Source organism: Amborella trichopoda, chromosome 6, assembly GCF_054954075.1.
Source record: "Amborella trichopoda isolate Santa Cruz 75 chromosome 6, AtrichopodaSantaCruz75HAP2 v2.0, whole genome shotgun sequence".
NCBI lineage: Eukaryota > Viridiplantae > Streptophyta > Magnoliopsida > Amborellales > Amborellaceae > Amborella > Amborella trichopoda.
The window spans coordinates 50,918,611-50,936,772 of NC_142341.1; the positions used below are offsets into that span (position 1 = coordinate 50,918,611).

General features: G+C 35.3%; 2 protein-coding genes across 4 annotated transcripts; one reads left to right on the forward strand and one right to left on the reverse strand.

Moving 5' to 3' along the window:
• Positions 1-1,084: 1,084 nt before the first annotated feature.
• On the forward strand, positions 1,085-4,812 carry LOC18448722 (COBRA-like protein 10). Its single transcript, XM_006858783.4, has 2 exons — positions 1,085-1,699; positions 2,931-4,812. The coding sequence occupies exons 1-2, from the start codon at positions 1,168-1,170 to the stop codon at positions 4,355-4,357; spliced, it is 1,959 nt and encodes a 652-aa protein (XP_006858845.2). The 5' UTR covers positions 1,085-1,167; the 3' UTR covers positions 4,358-4,812.
• Positions 4,813-7,739: 2,927 nt separating this feature from the next.
• Positions 7,740-11,283, reverse strand: SEC15A (exocyst complex component sec15A). 3 transcript variants are annotated; one of them, XM_011630426.3, is made up of 2 exons: positions 10,983-11,283; positions 7,740-10,705 (listed from the first exon to the last, which is right to left on the reverse strand). In XM_011630426.3, the coding sequence occupies exon 2, from the start codon at positions 10,394-10,396 to the stop codon at positions 8,027-8,029; it is 2,370 nt and encodes a 789-aa protein (XP_011628728.1). In that variant the 5' UTR covers positions 10,397-10,705; positions 10,983-11,283; the 3' UTR covers positions 7,740-8,026. The 3 variants fall into 3 exon arrangements, with proteins under 3 accessions (XP_011628728.1, XP_088725299.1, XP_020532001.1); XM_088869173.1 differs by having other exon boundaries at positions 7,740-10,473; positions 10,983-11,228; XM_020676342.2 differs by having other exon boundaries at positions 7,740-10,552; positions 10,983-11,217.
• Positions 11,284-18,162: the final 6,879 nt, after the last annotated feature.

The window sequence follows — 18,162 nt, forward strand, 5'->3', positions numbered from 1 at the left end:
TAGGCTACAAAATGAACTATTTTTAAGCCTTGAATTATTATTATTTTGTTCTATACATCATCTTAAGTGAAAGATATGATCAATTGAAAAAATTTTCAGCATCAAAACAACCTTTTTCAATGGATTTTTGTAGTGTGCATCACTTCTACTGTATAAGTTTGACCCCTTGTATTATATTTTTCATTCTAAAATCGAAACCTAAACATCATGTTAAAATAAAAAGAAAGGATAGAAACATACGTTCAATTACTAAATAGGTGTGTTTACATAAGATTGCAACCATAAACAATCAAAGAAGGCACACCTCTAAATTTTATCATAAGAAGTAATTTTAGTATTAAAAAATCTTAGAATGGCCTGAGTCCATTTTGATATCTAATTAAATTTTAAACTCTAAAAATGGTTCAAATCAAGTGTATTTTTCCACATACAAAAATTTTGAGAATAGACAGTACAGATAATATGTTGCATTACACACTATTTTTGGGACATCTCGATGTCGAGATGATCAATTAGAGGGTTTTCCAACATCGAAACAGCATCTTATGATGGATTTTTTAGGTGCACCTTAATTCTACATTTTAATTTTGTAACCTTACGTAAACTTTTACCTTATCAGGAATAAAACAAAATTACAAGAAAGAGAGAGATCTTGCCATCCCTGTCCCCTCTAAAAAGGGATGTACCATAAGCTCAAATGAGTCCCACCATTAAACCGTTGAAGTAGCCGTTAAAACCGCCAAAATTTGGAAAATTCAAAAGATTTGCGACCCCCTCCTTAGAGGAGAGGTGGTTTCATTTGAGCGTCTGGCGAGGTGGTTTTTCAGGATCCAGTCTTTGCAACCACTCATTTTTACTGCCCTTTCCTCAATTCTCTCTCTCTCTTAAACCTCAATTCTCTCTCACCTCCACCCCTTTCTGGAAACAATTCTCCGGCCACTCTCTCTCTCTTCCTCCCTGTGTAATGGCTGGTGATTTGGATCGCAGAAAACCCATCAGAAAATGAAATTCAGTGCAAGCTGAAGCCGCATCATTTTTCCGTTCATGCGAGGGATCGATAGCCTTTGTAGATAAGTGGGAATGGCCCCAACTTTCTCTCTCTTGCCATTTCCCTTGTTTTCCCCTGCAAAAACTCCAGAACCAGGAGAGAGAAAGCTTCCTAAACTCATGATGAAGCCAATACCCATTTTCTCCGTCTTGCTGATTTTGCTGTTTTCATTGGCAAGATCCCAAGAAGTCGGCCAAGCACTTTCTCCCTCAGAAGAGGATTGCAATGGCATTTATCTCTCTTATGTCTTCGTTTCTAGAGAGAAGGAGTTCCCTCGAATCAAGAACGCGTCTGCTCAACCTTATGCCTTTTCGGCAATTGCCACCATATTGAATGCAGGTGTCCATGATCTCAAAGGATGGAAAATATTTATTGGTTTTCAACACAATGAGATTTTGGTCTCAGCTGGTCAAGCCGTTCTCTACGATGGATCTGAATTGCCTGCTCATGTTGGAAATGGGACTTATTTTTCGGGTTATCCTCAATCTGATCTCAAAAATGCCATTGACACAGCTGGTGACATGACTCAAATTCAGGTTCAGATTGAAATAAAGGGGACACAATTTGGGGTCAAGTCACCTCGAATTCCAATGCCCAAAACGATTAAGCTTGCTAATGATGGGTACAAGTGTCCTGCGCCTACACTCAAGCGTAAGCGAATTTGTTTATTCCAGTTTTTTTTCATTTTTCTTCTCTTTTCGAATTTGGTTTTCTTCATTTTTCTTTAAAGAAAAAGCTTGCCTTGTCTTTTTCTGCAAATGGATTTTATTGTGTTTTCTTAATTTGACAGAGTTTTCTTCCTACTTTGTTCTCTCTTGCTAGAAATGGTTTTAAGGTCTTCTTTTCTTTTGTTTAAATTTATAGTTTAGTTTTATTGGAGGCCCCAATTGCTGTTACCAACTGTACAGTATTTTATAAGCAATGAGCGGTCGATTAAAATTGGGTTTTGTGTGCGTGATTTCAGAGGCAGAGGAGAGCTGCTTTTCTCAACCCACGGAATATCTTTCCAAATTTTTCACAGTTTGGAACTTTTTTTGTTTTATTTCAAATCATATGAATCAGGAAATTTTTAATGAAAGTTATTTACTTTGTTACCGATGACCGAGGGTGGTCAATTCCAAAAATCCATGATAATGTTTATTCTTCTTCTCATCACAATATTAAGGGCCAATTCATAGAGATACGCAAATTAGACTGTTCAATTCTTTTTTCTTTTTTAGTAGATTAGCAGGGGATAAGTCTCCTACTTGTGGTAGGAATAGAATTTAAGACATCACCTATCAACCTGACCACTCATGCCTTGACCTCATATCTCAATTATAGGTAGTTCAACTGAAAAAGTATCATCTACTCGTGGTAGGAATAAAACTCATGATGTCACATTGTAGTAATTGTTTAGTTAATCAAATTCAGATCCTCTTAGGAGATTTCTCTCAATGATCCTTAAAAATACCAAGTTTAAGAAAACTTTTCCCTCTCATGAAGAGATTTCTTGCGGATTTCAAACTCAAGCAAACTCTTAAATGTTACCAAGTACATTTCTTTCTTGGTGACACACAAGCGCATCTCTCTCTCTCTCTCTCTCTCCCTCTCTCTCTCTCTGATTCATCAATACCTTCAATTATTCGTTCTACAAAATGAATTAGTTTAGTATGAATTTAAGGTGCTTTTCTTGCACCTGTCAGCCTCCTGATAAATTCATGGAGATGTATTCACCAAGTTTAAAGATCTTTTTTATATTGATATGATGTTTGATATTGGACAATCAAAACTAAGACAGATGAACACCATGTTGTGCAAACCTACTGAGATGAGCTAAAGAGATGAAGGTCCATGTTTCGCAACCCAGAGAGATGGATAATATGCATGTTTGTGTTCACAGGTAGCGAGATGGACGTGTGCTGTGTTCTGGACCCCAAGTACAAGGCCAAGGCTGTGGCCGATACGAAGTTTTTGCCTCGCCAAAATGGTGACCTAACCTTAAGCTACGACGTACTCCAAGCCTATGGAAGCAACTACCTGGCCCAAGTCTCTATGTCTAATAACCACCCATTAGGTCGCCTTGATAACTGGAATTTAACATGGGACTGGATGAGAGGAGAGTTTATATACACCATGAAAGGAGCATATACACTAAAGAAAGACGCCTCAGGTTGTATCTATGGACCAGCTGGTAACTATTACCAAAGCCTCGATTTTGCAACAGTGATGAACTGCCAAAAAAAGCCCATTATAGCTGATCTCCCACCTGAAAGAGCTAATGATGCACAAGTTGGATTGATCTCAAATTGCTGCAAAAATGGCACCCTCTTGCCCCCAACCATGGATTCATCCAAATCGAAGGCTGCATTTCAACTCCAAGTATATAAAATTCCACCCGATCTTAATAGAACAGCTCTTTATGCACCTCAAAATTGGAAGATCAATGGACTTTTGAACCCTGACTATAAGTGTGGGCCTCCGATAAGGGTGAGCCCAACCGAATTTCCAGACCCAAATGGGCTTCTCTCTACAAGTTCAGCAGTGGCTAGTTGGCAAGTGGTCTGCAATATAACACGGCCCAAAAACAAGCAATCTCGATGTTGCGTATCTTTCTCGGCCTATTACAATGACACTGTAATACCTTGCAATACTTGTGCTTGCGGTTGTCCTGAATCTATTACACCAGCTTGTAATCCCGATGCCTCACCATTGCTTCTCCCCTCTGAAGCTCTCTTAGTCCCTTTTGCCAACAGGACTGCAAAGGCCAAGGCTTGGGCAAAAATAAAGCACTATAATGTGCCAAACCCAATTCCTTGTGGAGATTATTGTGGGCTCAGCATAAATTGGCACATAAACTCAGACTATCGTAAGGGCTGGACAGCTAGAATTACTCTGTTCAATTGGGAGGATTTCAATTTTGCCCACTGGTTCACTGCTATAGAGATGGACAAGGCCTTTCTTGGTTATGAGAATGTGTACTCTTTTAATGGAACTGTGATGGAAGATAGAAACAACACTATCTTCTTGCAAGGACTGCCTGGTTTGGAGTATTTAATTGGAGAAACCGATGGGCCGAACCCACTTACTGATCCAAGAGTGCCTGGTAAACAACAATCTGTGATTTCTTTCACCAAGAAGAAAACACCAGGCATCAACATGGTTAAGGGAGACGGGTTTCCCTCTAGGGTGTTCTTTAATGGAGAGGAGTGTTCCCTTCCTACTGAGTTCCCTAGGGGAGATGGGTATCGAGCCTCTGTTAAAATTTTACCTGTCATCTCGATGGCGCTTCTTGTTTTTATGTTTATAAATCAGCCATGGTTACTGTAAGTCCTACGACTAGCCATATTTTGATACCTGCTGATTCTTTTATTCTTTTGAGGGGAGGTTTGGGATGACATTTGAGAGAAGGAAATTTCTATTTTGTGGGTCATGAAGCTTGTAACTCCTGGTTGCGAATTGGGGTTAGTTTGGTGACTTTGATCCTTCGAGAGGCGGCTTGGGTCGATCTTGGCTTTCTTCCGAGAGTCACAAAGCATGGGGTGCTTAGAAGGAGAGACGAGTTTGCTGTGGAAATATTTCAAGAGATGGTTATGATAAAGAGTTCAACAGTAATGAAACTTTAATTTTCCAAAAGTAAAATCAGATTGTTGGGTAGTGGATTGGAATGTTGTTTTTTCTTCTTAGAATTTCTGTTGTCAATGTATCGTCCAATCAAATTGTAAGATTTAGATTTTGTATTAAGTTTACTGTTTAATGCTTCTTCAACGTTCTGAATTTGAAAAGCTGTGCCTTTCCATAACAAGCTTATCTTGAAGATCAGTGCAAGGTGTTGATAACCATTCTTTCTAATAGTAACGTATATGCTAGTTTTTTCTTTTTATTTTTATTTTCTCAATACTAAAAGCTTTTTGTTCATAACTCACTGAAGTTAAAGGAACTGCCTAAGTTGTGTGTCCCTCCAGAGTACAGAACAAAGATGAACTTGTGGCCTAATTATCATGATGCCTGAAGTTCATGGCCTTCTCACTAGAGACCCAAGTGCAAGCTATCAAACTCTCTCTCTCTCTCCAATGGGTATTTTGTTGTTAAAATGTTGTCGGGGATTAGTGAGAGAAGATGTAATTACAAGAAAGCACTACGTACAAAGTGTAAGGGCCTGTTGGATGACTACATGTGTTGTATTAAGTATAATGTTATGTAATCATTTAAGTTTTTGAGTGATTTCTAGGTTTTTTTTAGCTATTTCTGGCTTAATAATGCAATTTCAGCAAATTACATTCAATAAAGTAAAAACAACTTTTCAAAAAGATAAAATTTACATGCTACCTATAAGTTTTATCTTAGATAATTTTATGCTAGACACTGTCAAATCTTGATAGTCACAATAGTGAATTATCACTGATAGTGCATCCAAACAGACCCTTAGTGCTTGTCGGCTTAATGAAAGGGAGTAGAGTGTAAATCGGTTGAGTGACCCAGACCTGAAAGTCTATAGGCTAGACCCGTACTCGACCGGGATCCAGTTGGGTCCATGCCAAGTTGGCCCAAGCCCAACGAACAAGGTGCACCTTGCAGGTGCAGACCTGACCCAGGACAGGTTGTACTATTCCCAACCTATTATCATGACTAAAAGAGAGAAAGTTGCCCCAATTTTAAGGAACAATATTCTATAATCCATATAATTATAACATCAACAACGATCATGTTGTTTATCACATCCTAACTGGGTGGATGGTGTGATGGAGAAAGTGTGTGGACTATTGAGTATGCACATACTATTCAAACACTAACATGTTTGGTGCAACTCATTCCCCTTCATTACCATTCAACCGACTGATGGGACGGCGATATCCTCATAGCTAGGCAGTTATTATTAGTGTTTCGAAACCGGGGATTAGGTTCCAACTAGGTCACTTTTCGGCCAAAAACAAACAAAAAACAAAAAAGGAAAATTATAAAAAAAGATATCCCCCCAAGCTCCTATAATAACCTACCTGGTTCCAGACAACTGAAGTGATTCCCCAATCCAAGACTGTCCAGAGAAGGGATCACAAGGCCTCTGACTCCGGCAAATCCAAGTTGGCCTCCAGATTTTTCAGTCACTGGCTATGATTATAATATGAATGAATACCATACAAATCCCTCATTTTAATTATATGCATGCTTCTCACGTATTGCAGAGATTTGCTGGCTTTTGTTTCTATTTGAATTCTTTGCTGAGCTAATTCTTTTGCCAATTCAAAAAGAATTTAACCCAAGTACTGTTTCTAAGTTTGAGGCCAGCCCAAGTTTCCAACGCTAGAGACCAGGGACCCTAATTTTCAACTCTATATATAGAAAAATGTTGAGGCAACTACATTAAGGGAGATTGATCAAAACACACATAAAGAGTTCAGCTATTTAACATTTTATCCATATCTTTTGTTTTAATTTCAAAATACCCATCAAAATACATGTGAAGATGAGTTGAAATAGTTGAAAAAGAGTAAATGAATAAATTGTTCATAAGTTAGATGTGTTTTGATAAATTTCCCCAGAGACCCATTTTGGTAGAATGTTTAATCATGAATTTATTTCTTCCTAGTTTTAGGAACTGTTTGTTCTGCTACAGCGAATCATAACCCATTTTAATTGAGCCACCCCACTACAGAATAAAGGCCCCTAAGCCCGCTAAAGAATCTTATTGCCCTTTATTTCCAAATTAACCTACTCATGAACAAAAATACTAGAGCGCCTAAACAGGAACTTAGAGACAAATAGGCAATTGCCCGGACTCGAATCACATCTATGAACTCATACAACTGCTAGCACTGCATTTCCATGGTTAGATATACCATTTGTAGATTATTGAACAAAAATACGCAGAGTCAAGAGGGATTGATGTTCCTCATATTGGAGGAAACGTTAAATTTTGAAGAATGTTATGAAAACATGACTGGACTAGTCTGTCTGAGAACCAGGACGGAAAGAGGTCGTAATTGGATCGCGGATAGAATAATTGGTCATACTTGTCTAAACAGGCCAATTCGACATCTTAGACTGGTTGAACGTGTCGGTTTAAACTGGTTTGGACTGCTTCAAACTGGTTTCAACCAAATTTCTCTTTCTTCTATTTATATTTTCTAGACTGATCTGACTAGTGAATCAGGAAGTCTTAACTGGTTTTGACCACACCGGCTTTTTTACCCTAGCTGATTGAATAACCCAGTTTGTTCCTGATGACATTGCTTAGAAACTGTGATTATCTCTTCCTGGGAATTTAATCTAACAAAAACTGCTTTCTGAAGGTACCTTTACTTATTATATAGGGTCCAGGCTCTTTAGCACTTGGCAAGGGGTCTCCAAAGCAAGGCCACTCTAGACCTTGTGAACAGGTACTTTTCAATACCTATTCTAAGGCATGCTGCTACGCTGCCATGCTGCCAAATGGGTAGCAAGAATCGCATTCCAAAAGTATTTCAGCATATAACAAGATTGAAAATCTCTCTCTCTCTCTCTCTCTCTCTCTCTCTCTCTCTCTCTCTCTCTCTCTATATATATATATATATATATATATATATATATATATATATATATTATATATATATATATATATATATATATATTATATATATATAGAAAAAAACACAAATACACACATTATACACACACACGCGCCCGCACGCACACACACACAAATGATCTTACTGAAAAATAACAAGATTGTATGTAGATGCCAATTCAGATAATCTAAATAATTATAAAATCTAAATAATTACATACATATACTAAGAAATGCACATCCAATTTGCACCACCGAAATAACATGCCAAAACAGGGTCAACACTACTCGGGAAAGCATCCAAATTTCCCAGAAATAAACAAACAACGATGGCAGCCTAATGCCAAAAATTCCTACATACAAAAACAGATCTATTTCAAAAGGGTATAAATAGTAAATAAAAATAAATGAACTTTAAGGATCCTCTAAGAACATCCTTCCACCTGGCAAATTCATCAGCTGAGGTCCTTCAATTTCTTCTTCAACGCATCCATTGACCTCTTGTGTGCAGTTTGCTTTGAATTCCGGCTCGCCAAGCTCCCAAACAGCCTGTCTGGTGAATCCTTGAACTTCTCACAAATGGAAGCCACCTTCTTATAGTCCAAAGCATTGTAGTTCTTCTCTCTTATAACAGCATTCATGAAATTCTCAGGTGTAGAACTCGTTAGAAGGTTTACCAACTGGCGAGCCTCGATCAAGCAATCGTGCAAGTTCCCTTCTTTGTGCACCTCACTCAAACCAGTGCTTTGGAACCTCTCATCAGCAAACGACTCCAATGCCTTCAAATCATTGTCAATACCCAAGATGGCATTTAGGTTAAATCTCTTAACACCGTCACTCAAAAGGGTGTCAACAATTGAATCTGATATGTGCTGGAGAGCCCCACTTCCCACCTTGTACAGAGCCTCTAGGGGCAAGATTTGTTGAGCAGTAGAGAGAAGCGTCTCGAGATAAATTATGACCTCGTTTAAGTACTCATTTCCATTTTGTTGGACCTCATCTGAGGTCCAATTGATACTATCAGTTAAAGCCATGAACTCGTCCAACTTAGAGTTAACAAGCTTTAGCAAAGCATGGTAGGCTGCGTCCTGAGAGGTCTTAAAGACTGCTCTAGCAGAGAGAGAGGCATGGGGCCTTTCAGCAAGCCTTACTGGGATCCCACAAAGTTGAGCAGCATGCCTAAGGAAAAGATCACATGCTCTCTCTAAAACGGTAATATTAGCAGCCATTTGCATTGCTTGAGATACCACACTCGTATTGCCATAGATAGCTTTGAGCAAAGCCTCATTCAAAACATCTATCAAGAGCTTGTCCAAATACTTTTTCACAACATCGTAGACATCCATGTTCGCACCATATGACAAGTAGCTCACCGAGTCCTCTATAAACGACCTCACAATCCTGCAACAGTCAGGAACAGTAGCTGAAAATGGAGCGATATAAGGGAAAGCTGGCATTATGTCTGAGGTTTGAAGATGGAAAGACAAGACATTCATATTATACTCGTACTCTTTCTTCATAACCATTTGCTCATAGGTATCATTTGCAAGCACATCAGTTATCTGCTTCCTACACTCTTCAAAGAGGAGCTCATGGTACTTGTCCCAACTGTTATTTAAGACCTCTAGCAAAGGACCCACATGGTACCCATACCGCTTTAAGGTAGCACCCAAAAGTGTCACATAGTCTTTTATCAAAAGAAGATGGCTCGCTGTATCCATTCGAGAAAAGTGGTCCTCTAAAATTGAGGTCATTTTTACAACTGCAGTGTCCCAAGTGGTTTCAACCTGAGAATTCGAGAGCAAACCGCCTGCTGTTCTTAAAACCCTGTCCTCCACTATAAAATAACCAGCAATTTGGGCAAAGAAGGTTTGATGGGACTCTAAGAAAGGTTGAGTAGATGAGATTTGAAGGTCAGAGTTAAGCTGGAGCATTCGGTTCTTGTAATAGTAATCTCGAAACTGGTCTTGTAAGCCCAAGCAGGTTTGGATGTGATGGGCTCGATAAACTGGCGTTAGGTCAAATTTGAGAACTGAACCCTCATCTGGTTCCTCTATATCAAGGGCATAAACACAATCCTTTGCTCCCAATCTACTTTGCTCCTCAGCTTGTCTCTGTCGAGCTCGAAGCTCTTCTTCTCTTTGTCGAGCTGAAGCAGCTTGCCCAATAGCCAGTTGCCCAATTTCTCTTGCAGTGCTCCTTACCTGAACAAGCCAGTCATTGAATTCTTTGCTAACCTTCTTCTCTATATGGGTTTTGATAATGGGAATTTGGTTCTCGAGAAGTTGGCCGAAAACCCTAACCGGTATTCTCTGCAAATAGTCTCTCTCTATCAAGTCCAGTGTTTTCAGAGCTGGGTAGAAGTTATTGCTAGCAATATGTTTGTTACATTTTGCTGCTAAATCAGCTACTTGAACGCAAAATTTTGAAAGCCTCATTGCTTCAGTGACGTTCTTCTTAACTGAGTAGGCATCCAGTAGGGCTTCAAGCTTGGCTAAGAGAGAGGTACCCACTTCTTGAAGCCTATAATTTTCAGAAGAGAGGCCATTCTTGAGCTCATCTGCATCAACCAAAACCCCTCGGAGCTCATCAACTGCTCGAATGAATTCTTCATAATGAAGTTTGCAGAGATCTTCAATCTCGACTTCTTTCTTTTTGACAAAGGATTTCAACTGCAAAAGTAGGGCATCAGGCTTCCCAAACTCAAAGGCTTGACGAACAATTGGGGCCAAATCTTCACCATTACCAATAGCAGTGGCCAAAGCCAATTCATCACCTCCATCTCCATTCTCTGTAACTGTTTTTCTCTTAGGTTTAGTCTGCATTCCTTCTGATCAAGAAAGCTTCAGAGAGAGAGAACCACGAAACCCAAGATAACCAGTTCGATCAATGGAAAATTAACCTTGGACCATGAAATCGATGAAAACCATGCGTGTTACACCTCTGAACTCATATTCTAACTCCTTATCCAATCGATAACTCTAAATCAAACAATGTAGAAGTAAATGCAAATTCCCAATTCAACAATAACTCAACTTTTCAAAGAGAAAATCAGACCAGGAAAACCCTAATTCCCTGAACAGCTTCTCATCCCAAAACCCTAATATTTCACTTCAAGATCATTTGCATTCAACCTAACCCAACAAAACAGCAATTAGTGGCACAGTTTTTCTCCACGTTTTCGAACCAGAAATCCTAATTCTTTAATTTGAATCCACAAGAAACCGCAATAATCACGCACACTAGTCTCGCAATGAATTTTCCTAGGGTTCTCTAAATCTACATCTTTATTTTACGGCAAAAATGATGAGCAAAATAAACGATGAGCAAAATATAGAAGAAACCATCCCGTTTCTCTTTCTTTTAGGGCAAAAATGTTGAGCAAAATACACGATGAGAAGAAAGCCTTACCTGAGACTTATATTGCTTCTGAATCTGCATTGGAGTGCTCAATCTCAATCACTGTTTTTGTTTCTCTATCCGTGCAGCTGCTCCTCTTGTTCTAGAGAGAGAGAAAGATGGAATTGTTCTAGAGAGAGAGAGAGAGCGAGCGTTTAGTTGCTTGTTTAGAGAGAGAAACGTTTTAGAGGGAGGGAGGGAGAAACATCAGCGTAAGACGAGCTCCTTCTGACGTTTATGTTCACTTTTTTCTTTTTTCCTTTTGGTTTTACCCAGCAAAATAAATAAATAAAATTAATCGAATTTTTTTGCTGACTCATTCTAGAGAGAGAGGAAGACATTCTAAATAGAGATATTCCAATTTTAAAGTCAAAAACCAAATAGAGTTATTTGATATTTCTTAGAGAGAGATTTCAAATACTTTGAAAGGGATTTAAAATAAGGGCCCCTCACGACGTGTGACGGTAAAATGCTCGGATAGCAAGTGCAAGAGCACAGGTTCAAATCTTGGGAGCGGCCATAAAAACTAGGACTGGTTTTTTAGCCCACCCCTCTAGAGATGTTGTTTAGGCGGGACGGACCTTTGAAAGGGATTTCGAATGCTTTAATGTTTAAAGCCCCGAACAGACCTAAATTGATCAACTTTTATTACAATGGATTTCAAATTTTAAACTTAGTCTCTTATAAAATGCTTTCTAGGCTATAAAATGCTTTCTAAAAAAAAAAATATTGGATTTCAAAGTCTCTTATAAAATGCCTTCTAGGCTATAAAATGCTTTTTAGGATGTCAATTTCGAGTGTTCATAAATAGTACATTGTTTATAGAATTTCAAATTCACACCTTCGAAATTTACATCTTTGATATTTCTCTGACCTTAAATAATTATGACTAAAACCAGTTTATAATAACGATGGTAATGCTTTTATATGCAACTTTTGGACTCTAAGGTAGAGAGAGAGACATTAATTACTCCCCGTAGAGAGATTACTGATTCCAAGTTTTAAGTTTGAGAGAAAAAATTAATGAGGTGGATCAAGTCTAACCACAAAATCTCACATTTTCGTACGACGGATGTATCCGTCATTATGGAAAAAGGATGGGGTTTTTTGGTTTTACCTTTTTTTTTTTTATAATAAAGCTAAGCTGTTTCGAAAACATCATAGAGAAATAGGGGTCGGCCTCGAGAGGCTGGAATGAGCTGTTTTTATGAGTTCGATATAAACTAGATGCATAGGTTATGTTGTTTTTTATTTATTTGTTAATATGTTTCATTCTTTTCTTTTCTTTTTTAATATTTTATTCTATAAGGTTTAGGCTATGTGAAAATGAAATATAACCTCTAACTTAAATCCTCATCCAAAAAGTACTTTGGGCAATGATAAATCTTCATCCAAAAAGTACTTTCGGCAATGAAAATCTCTATGATTCAAAAATAAATTTCCGGCACCGAAAATAAATTTTAAAAGTAAAAAAATAGTACAGATCTTTCAGATCCATGAACATTTATTTTTTTTAAAAAATAGACGAACTAAATAATTTGTTATAATATGTATTATTTTTAGAGTTTGAAATCCTAATTTTTTTTCACAACCATAATGTTCAAATCGAGATAATCAATGTAAGGTTTTCCAATCGTTAGAATTACAATTTTCGATGAATTATGAGGTGGCGAGTTACTTATTTTGATAAAGCTGCAAATGTATCAAACCATTTTGATGAGGTTTCTATAAGGCCTAAGCTTTATAAAAACAAATAAACCTCACCTCAAATCCTCATCCAAAAAGTACATTTAGCGCTCTGAATCTCTATGATGGCTCCAAAATCATTTTCCAACTGACAAAAAAATTTAAAACTCAAAACATTAAAAAGAGGATGACATAGAAAAGCAATTGTTAGAATAGCCATGTGTTTTGTTTGAGAGGGAATCCATTTACCTTTGGGATGAGATCATAATCAGCAGGATCATAAAAATCTAAAACCACCGGGTCGGATCAGTCCACCGAAGTTTGAGTCCCCGGTTCTAAAGGGCCTCGAGCCGAGGAATTGCCTTGAGTTGAACAAGGTTTAAAAAAATGGATTGGTGATTTGAATTGGTCACACTCATATCTTGTCGAATAAGAGAATTGGCCTAATCGACAATTTTTGTCTCAAAAGTTTTTTCAAAAAATCATCATAATTCTGTAAAAAATGTATTTTTTTAATTTATAAAAGAAATTAGGAGTGGTGTATTATGTACTTTTATTACTTTGCAAATATAGGTGAATACCGATATGTTGTTTTCGTATTTGAATGTTTGTATAATTATTAATTATGATATAATAATACAATATTATATCAAAATAATTTAAATATATCACAAACACTTCCATATTATAAGATTAAATAATAATAATTTTTTCATATAAAGTGAAATTAGTATCACATCAAACATTTAGTAATTCTCTTTACTAGTCCAAAATTATTACAACCTAACTAAGTACAATATTATACATTAAAATTATAATTATTGGGTTATATTTTATAATCATTTTACTATACAAATAATAATAAATATGAAATTTGTCTTATAATATCATCTAATTTAAAATTCTAATTTACAATTATAACAAAAAATAATACATTGTATAATTTATAATGTAAATAAATAAATAAAATATAAGATATTATTATCATTATAATTAGTATAATTATTAATTATATTATTCTAATAAATGTGATTCAAAAAATATAAAGGTCTGACCATCACAAATAAATAAATCTAATGTATAATAATTATTTTGGATAGAAATATAGAATTTTGAAATATGAATTTGCAATCATATTTTAATAAAATTTGAAAATAAATAAATAAATTCATACTTGCAATGTGGGATAATTGATAAAGCAACTTGAAAATAAATTTTAAAGTGGTATGAGCTAATGTTATTTTTCTCTATTAAAATATCTTATAAACTAGTATTGTTTTTTTTTATTGTTTTTTTTACTGTTCAATAAACTAGTATTAGTAATAGTTTTTGCTTTTTTAATATCTTATGAGCTAGTGCTATATTTTTTTAATCCCTATTAACTAATATCCTAATATTAATCATATAATAAAATAATGCCTAATATCCCAATAATATTAGTCAAAATCCTATAATGAAATAATGCCTAATATCCCAATTTCGACCACAAATGGGGCTATATAAATCTGACTAAAATCTGTTATATTTATAAAATATTTTTTGGATTTTTAATAGTTTTTCTTGTTAACTGCCTGAGACTTTTTTTTTTTTTTTTTATAATATTTTGATAAGGACCCGGTTTTTATGCGGCCAAATCGGCATATGTAGAAATGCTGGCTTCTTAATAAATCTATTTTTGAGATGGATTTTAAAAACTAAAAATAATAATTCTAGTAAGAAAACATTTGGACCCTTAGTTTCCATTGCTTTAAGATGGAACACCTACTTGCATCCATCATTAAGATGGTTTATGGACCGCATGTGTAGAAATGCAGTCCATACCGTAATGTAGAAATGCGGTTCAGCACACATAAAATAATTATTTTTTTTATAAATGTCAATTTTAAATAGTTGGAATAAAACTCAAAGATAATAATGATGGTTAACTTAAGTTTTTTACGTGAGAGCACGCAAATGAGAATTAGATCTACAGCATGTTAGACCCCAATTCTGATTATTGAAACACTGCTTTTAGTCACATCGGATCAAGATGGTAAAATCATAGCTTTAGGTTAGAATCCAGTTTGGCGAGGGAACATTAAATTCTTTACAAATAATGGGGAAATTTAGTTAAAAGATAATTTATTTCTGCCAGCCCAACCAGAGGAGAAGATGAACATAACAGAAGACAAATTGGGATTCTTACTCCACTAACATGCTTTTTCTTTTTTTAATTACTCTTTTTATTGATGCTTTTTGTTTTTAATTACTCTTTTTATTCGTCAATAAAATCTCTCTCTCTCGATATAACTATTTCTACTATTTCTTTATACTTTTCCTCTTCCTAGAAAAGAAATACGTTGTATTCTTCTTGCTTCCTCTGTTTCTAGAAGAGGGTTTTTTATTCTTCCTTTTCTTTCATTTATTCCACTATTTGATGAAAAATTAAAGATTGAAAACTGTTGAAAAATATGATGAGCTCTTGACACAAAATAAATGTGTTTTACGCGAAGACACGTATGCGAGCCACATATTCGCATGCAAAAATGCGGGCCTCTTAATAATTTATTTTTGAAATAAAATTTTATCCTAATTTTTAAGGAATATATAATCTTTAACATGTAGATGATTAATCTAAATAAATAAATAAATTTTTAAAACTAGAAACATATTTTTTTGGAGAAAATATTCGAAGAGTTGATTTTACTTTTTTTTTGGAAGACTATTACTTAAGGGGAAAAGTTTATATAGAGCCGAGGCTCTAAACAATCAAATTAGAGCCTACCTCAAAAATTTCACCAGAAGAGGTTGTTTTGATGACCAAATATCCTCAAATTGATCATCTCGATATCAAGATGCATGGACACGAGAAAAAACATAGATTTCAAGTTATAAAGATAGTGTATTTCGTAACGTATTTTTGAACTATCAATTTTCAAGATTTTCGAGTTTTTATAGATTTATCGATCTACACTCTTTATGAAGCTTTAAACTTTATAAATAAAGATAAAAATATACTTTAAGGCTATCACAAAGACTTCCAGTATTGAAAAGACATTTCTTGACACTATTTGAAGTTAGGCTCCAATTTGATCGTTTAGAGCCTAAACCCTATACAAACCGCACCCTTACTTAAGAGACTTTGTTTGGTGTAGATCTCCAGCCCACATGGTAACAAGTACAGGTTTGGCCGCACCAAACAATTTCCCGTTATGCGAAATCGGTATATGAATTTGAGCTTTTCTAGGAAAGGAGCTGGGTCGTTGTGGTAACATCCCTACACCCAGTTACCACATCATGGTATCCATTTGTATCGCTGACACCCCCAATTAACACCTTCAATATGTAACTCCCCAATCTATTGAAAAAATTGGTAGGGCCTATCTTTCCCACTGAATTATCCAAAAATAAATAAATAAATAAATGAGCTTTTTCTCTATGATTACAAATTGGATGTCATTCCAAAGATGGGGAAGGAAAAAGATCCGAAAAACAATATCACACCAGGATTGTAAACTATTAGATAATTTACTAATGATACAATATGGTCTTGATTGCTCTTAGTTGTCAACTCTCAAATAAGATGGTTAAAGAGGTGCCAGAAAATGGGAAAAGAAAAAAAAGAGGTCCAAACTTTAAGTTTAATCAATAACACATGCTTGACCACCCAAATCCACATCTAAGGGTGGCAATGGACCCAGACCCAAGTCGAGACCCACCAGGTATACCCGACTTGGGTCGGGTATAGGTCTTGCAATTGGACTGGACTGGTCGGGTCCGGGTTTAAAACTTGGACCAGAACATTATACATGTCCGGGTCCAGCTTGACCCAACCCACATCAATAAACTGTTAGAGATAAAATACTTTACTTTAAGGCCTATTCATTTTGATGTATTAAAGATCGTATATAATTAGAACTAGTAGTCATATTTAACTATTAAACGACAAATCTTGCGGCTTGAAATCTAATAGCAGGTGATTGAGACCTTGTTGCCAATAATACGGACATATGATGGTTAAAAAAAAGGCAAAAGAAAAGAAAAAAAGAAGCTCATTGTGAAGGTGACAATGGACCCAAGACATAATGGAATAGACCTGAGACCCCACAGGAACGGATATGGGTCCAATTTTGGGAACCAACGGGTAGGTTCCGGGTTCAAAACTAAGACCCAAATCCATTTGAGTCTGGGTCCGAGTCCAGCCAAATCCATACTCGACCCGTTGCCACCCCTATATCTAAGAGTCTAAGGCTACAGTAACCTTGTACTGAAAATAAATGGTCTGACGGTATACTTCTCCACTAGTGAGCATTTTATAATTGTACTCAACAAATTTTGGATACTTATATACTCTTATTTTGTACATGAAACATTTTTTTAGTAAGAGTATTTTTTATCATTTAAGAAGAGGTGTGACATCATATACATGGATGTGACATCACCTATATAAAATACATTAGTGGTATTTAATACTCCATATGAGTAACGCCAAAACCATGTGGATGATGTCACATTTTTCCTAATTACCAAGAATGCCCTTATTAAAAACATATTGTATTATAAAACAAGCGTATATAAGCCCTTTCGTACCTGAAAATCTATTACGTGAAAATAGATTACAATGAAATATAGCATTGCCACCGTTTGGTACACTTAATCGCAAGGAAATGGAAAGATATTACGTGAGATTTACCTAAAAATCAATAAATCCATTATACACGGAGAAAGATGAAAAATCTATTACGGGGTGACGGGTACATTTTGTCTATCCTATCATTAATTAAAAAAATATTATAATAAAATGATCCCTCCCTTTTTAAGCTTGTTCCCTCGTCTGAAAGCATCAACTGTCATATAGAAACAAAATAATAAACATAAAAATCGATAATCAATGATAAATTACATCAAACAATCATAATAAAAAATTTCACACAACATAATCTTCATAAAAAATTACTAAAATCTCAATTGAAATACCATACATCTTTAGTCCCCTCCAATCCCTCAAAATTTTACACTGCAATTAACAAACCTTTTAGTTTACTGATCAAACTTCTTCCCATTTTTTAACTCGTATCATAGAGATTTTAAATTTAATATCATAAATTTATTGTTTATTTGAAATTATATAGATAAACATTTGAAAGACTTCTATAATAAATAAATAAAAATAATATTTATCATAACAAAATCATGTTATTCCAATCATATTGTTCTTATGATTTATCACGTTAAAAACCATGTGATTCTATGTAAATGCCAAAGGTATGTAAAATAAGTAAAAAATGATGTCATGATGGCTTTAAAATGGTACAAATTATTATTAAAAAAAACATTTAGAATGTTTATAACGTTATTATTAGAAATCTTTTTAAAATGGTGTGAGGATGATTTTAATTGTATATTTTAATGAAATTTTATGACAAAAAATAAAAAAAACGATAATTCTGCATTTTAGTGTAATTTTATGATAAAAAAGAAATAAATGATAGTTTATAGATACGGGCTGGTAAAATGTTGATAATAC

Excerpts from the sequence above, each read along its gene's own strand:
- LOC18448722 (XM_006858783.4), top strand. The coding sequence starts at position 1,168 with ATGATGAAGCCAATACCCATTTTCTCCGTCTTGCTGATTTTGCTGTTT. Across the intron at positions 1,700-2,930 it reads TCCTGCGCCTACACTCAAGC|GTAGCGAGATGGACGTGTGC; the intron begins GTAAGCGAATTT and ends TTGTGTTCACAG.
- SEC15A (XM_011630426.3), bottom strand. The coding sequence starts at position 10,396 with ATGCAGACTAAACCTAAGAGAAAAACAGTTACAGAGAATGGAGATGGA.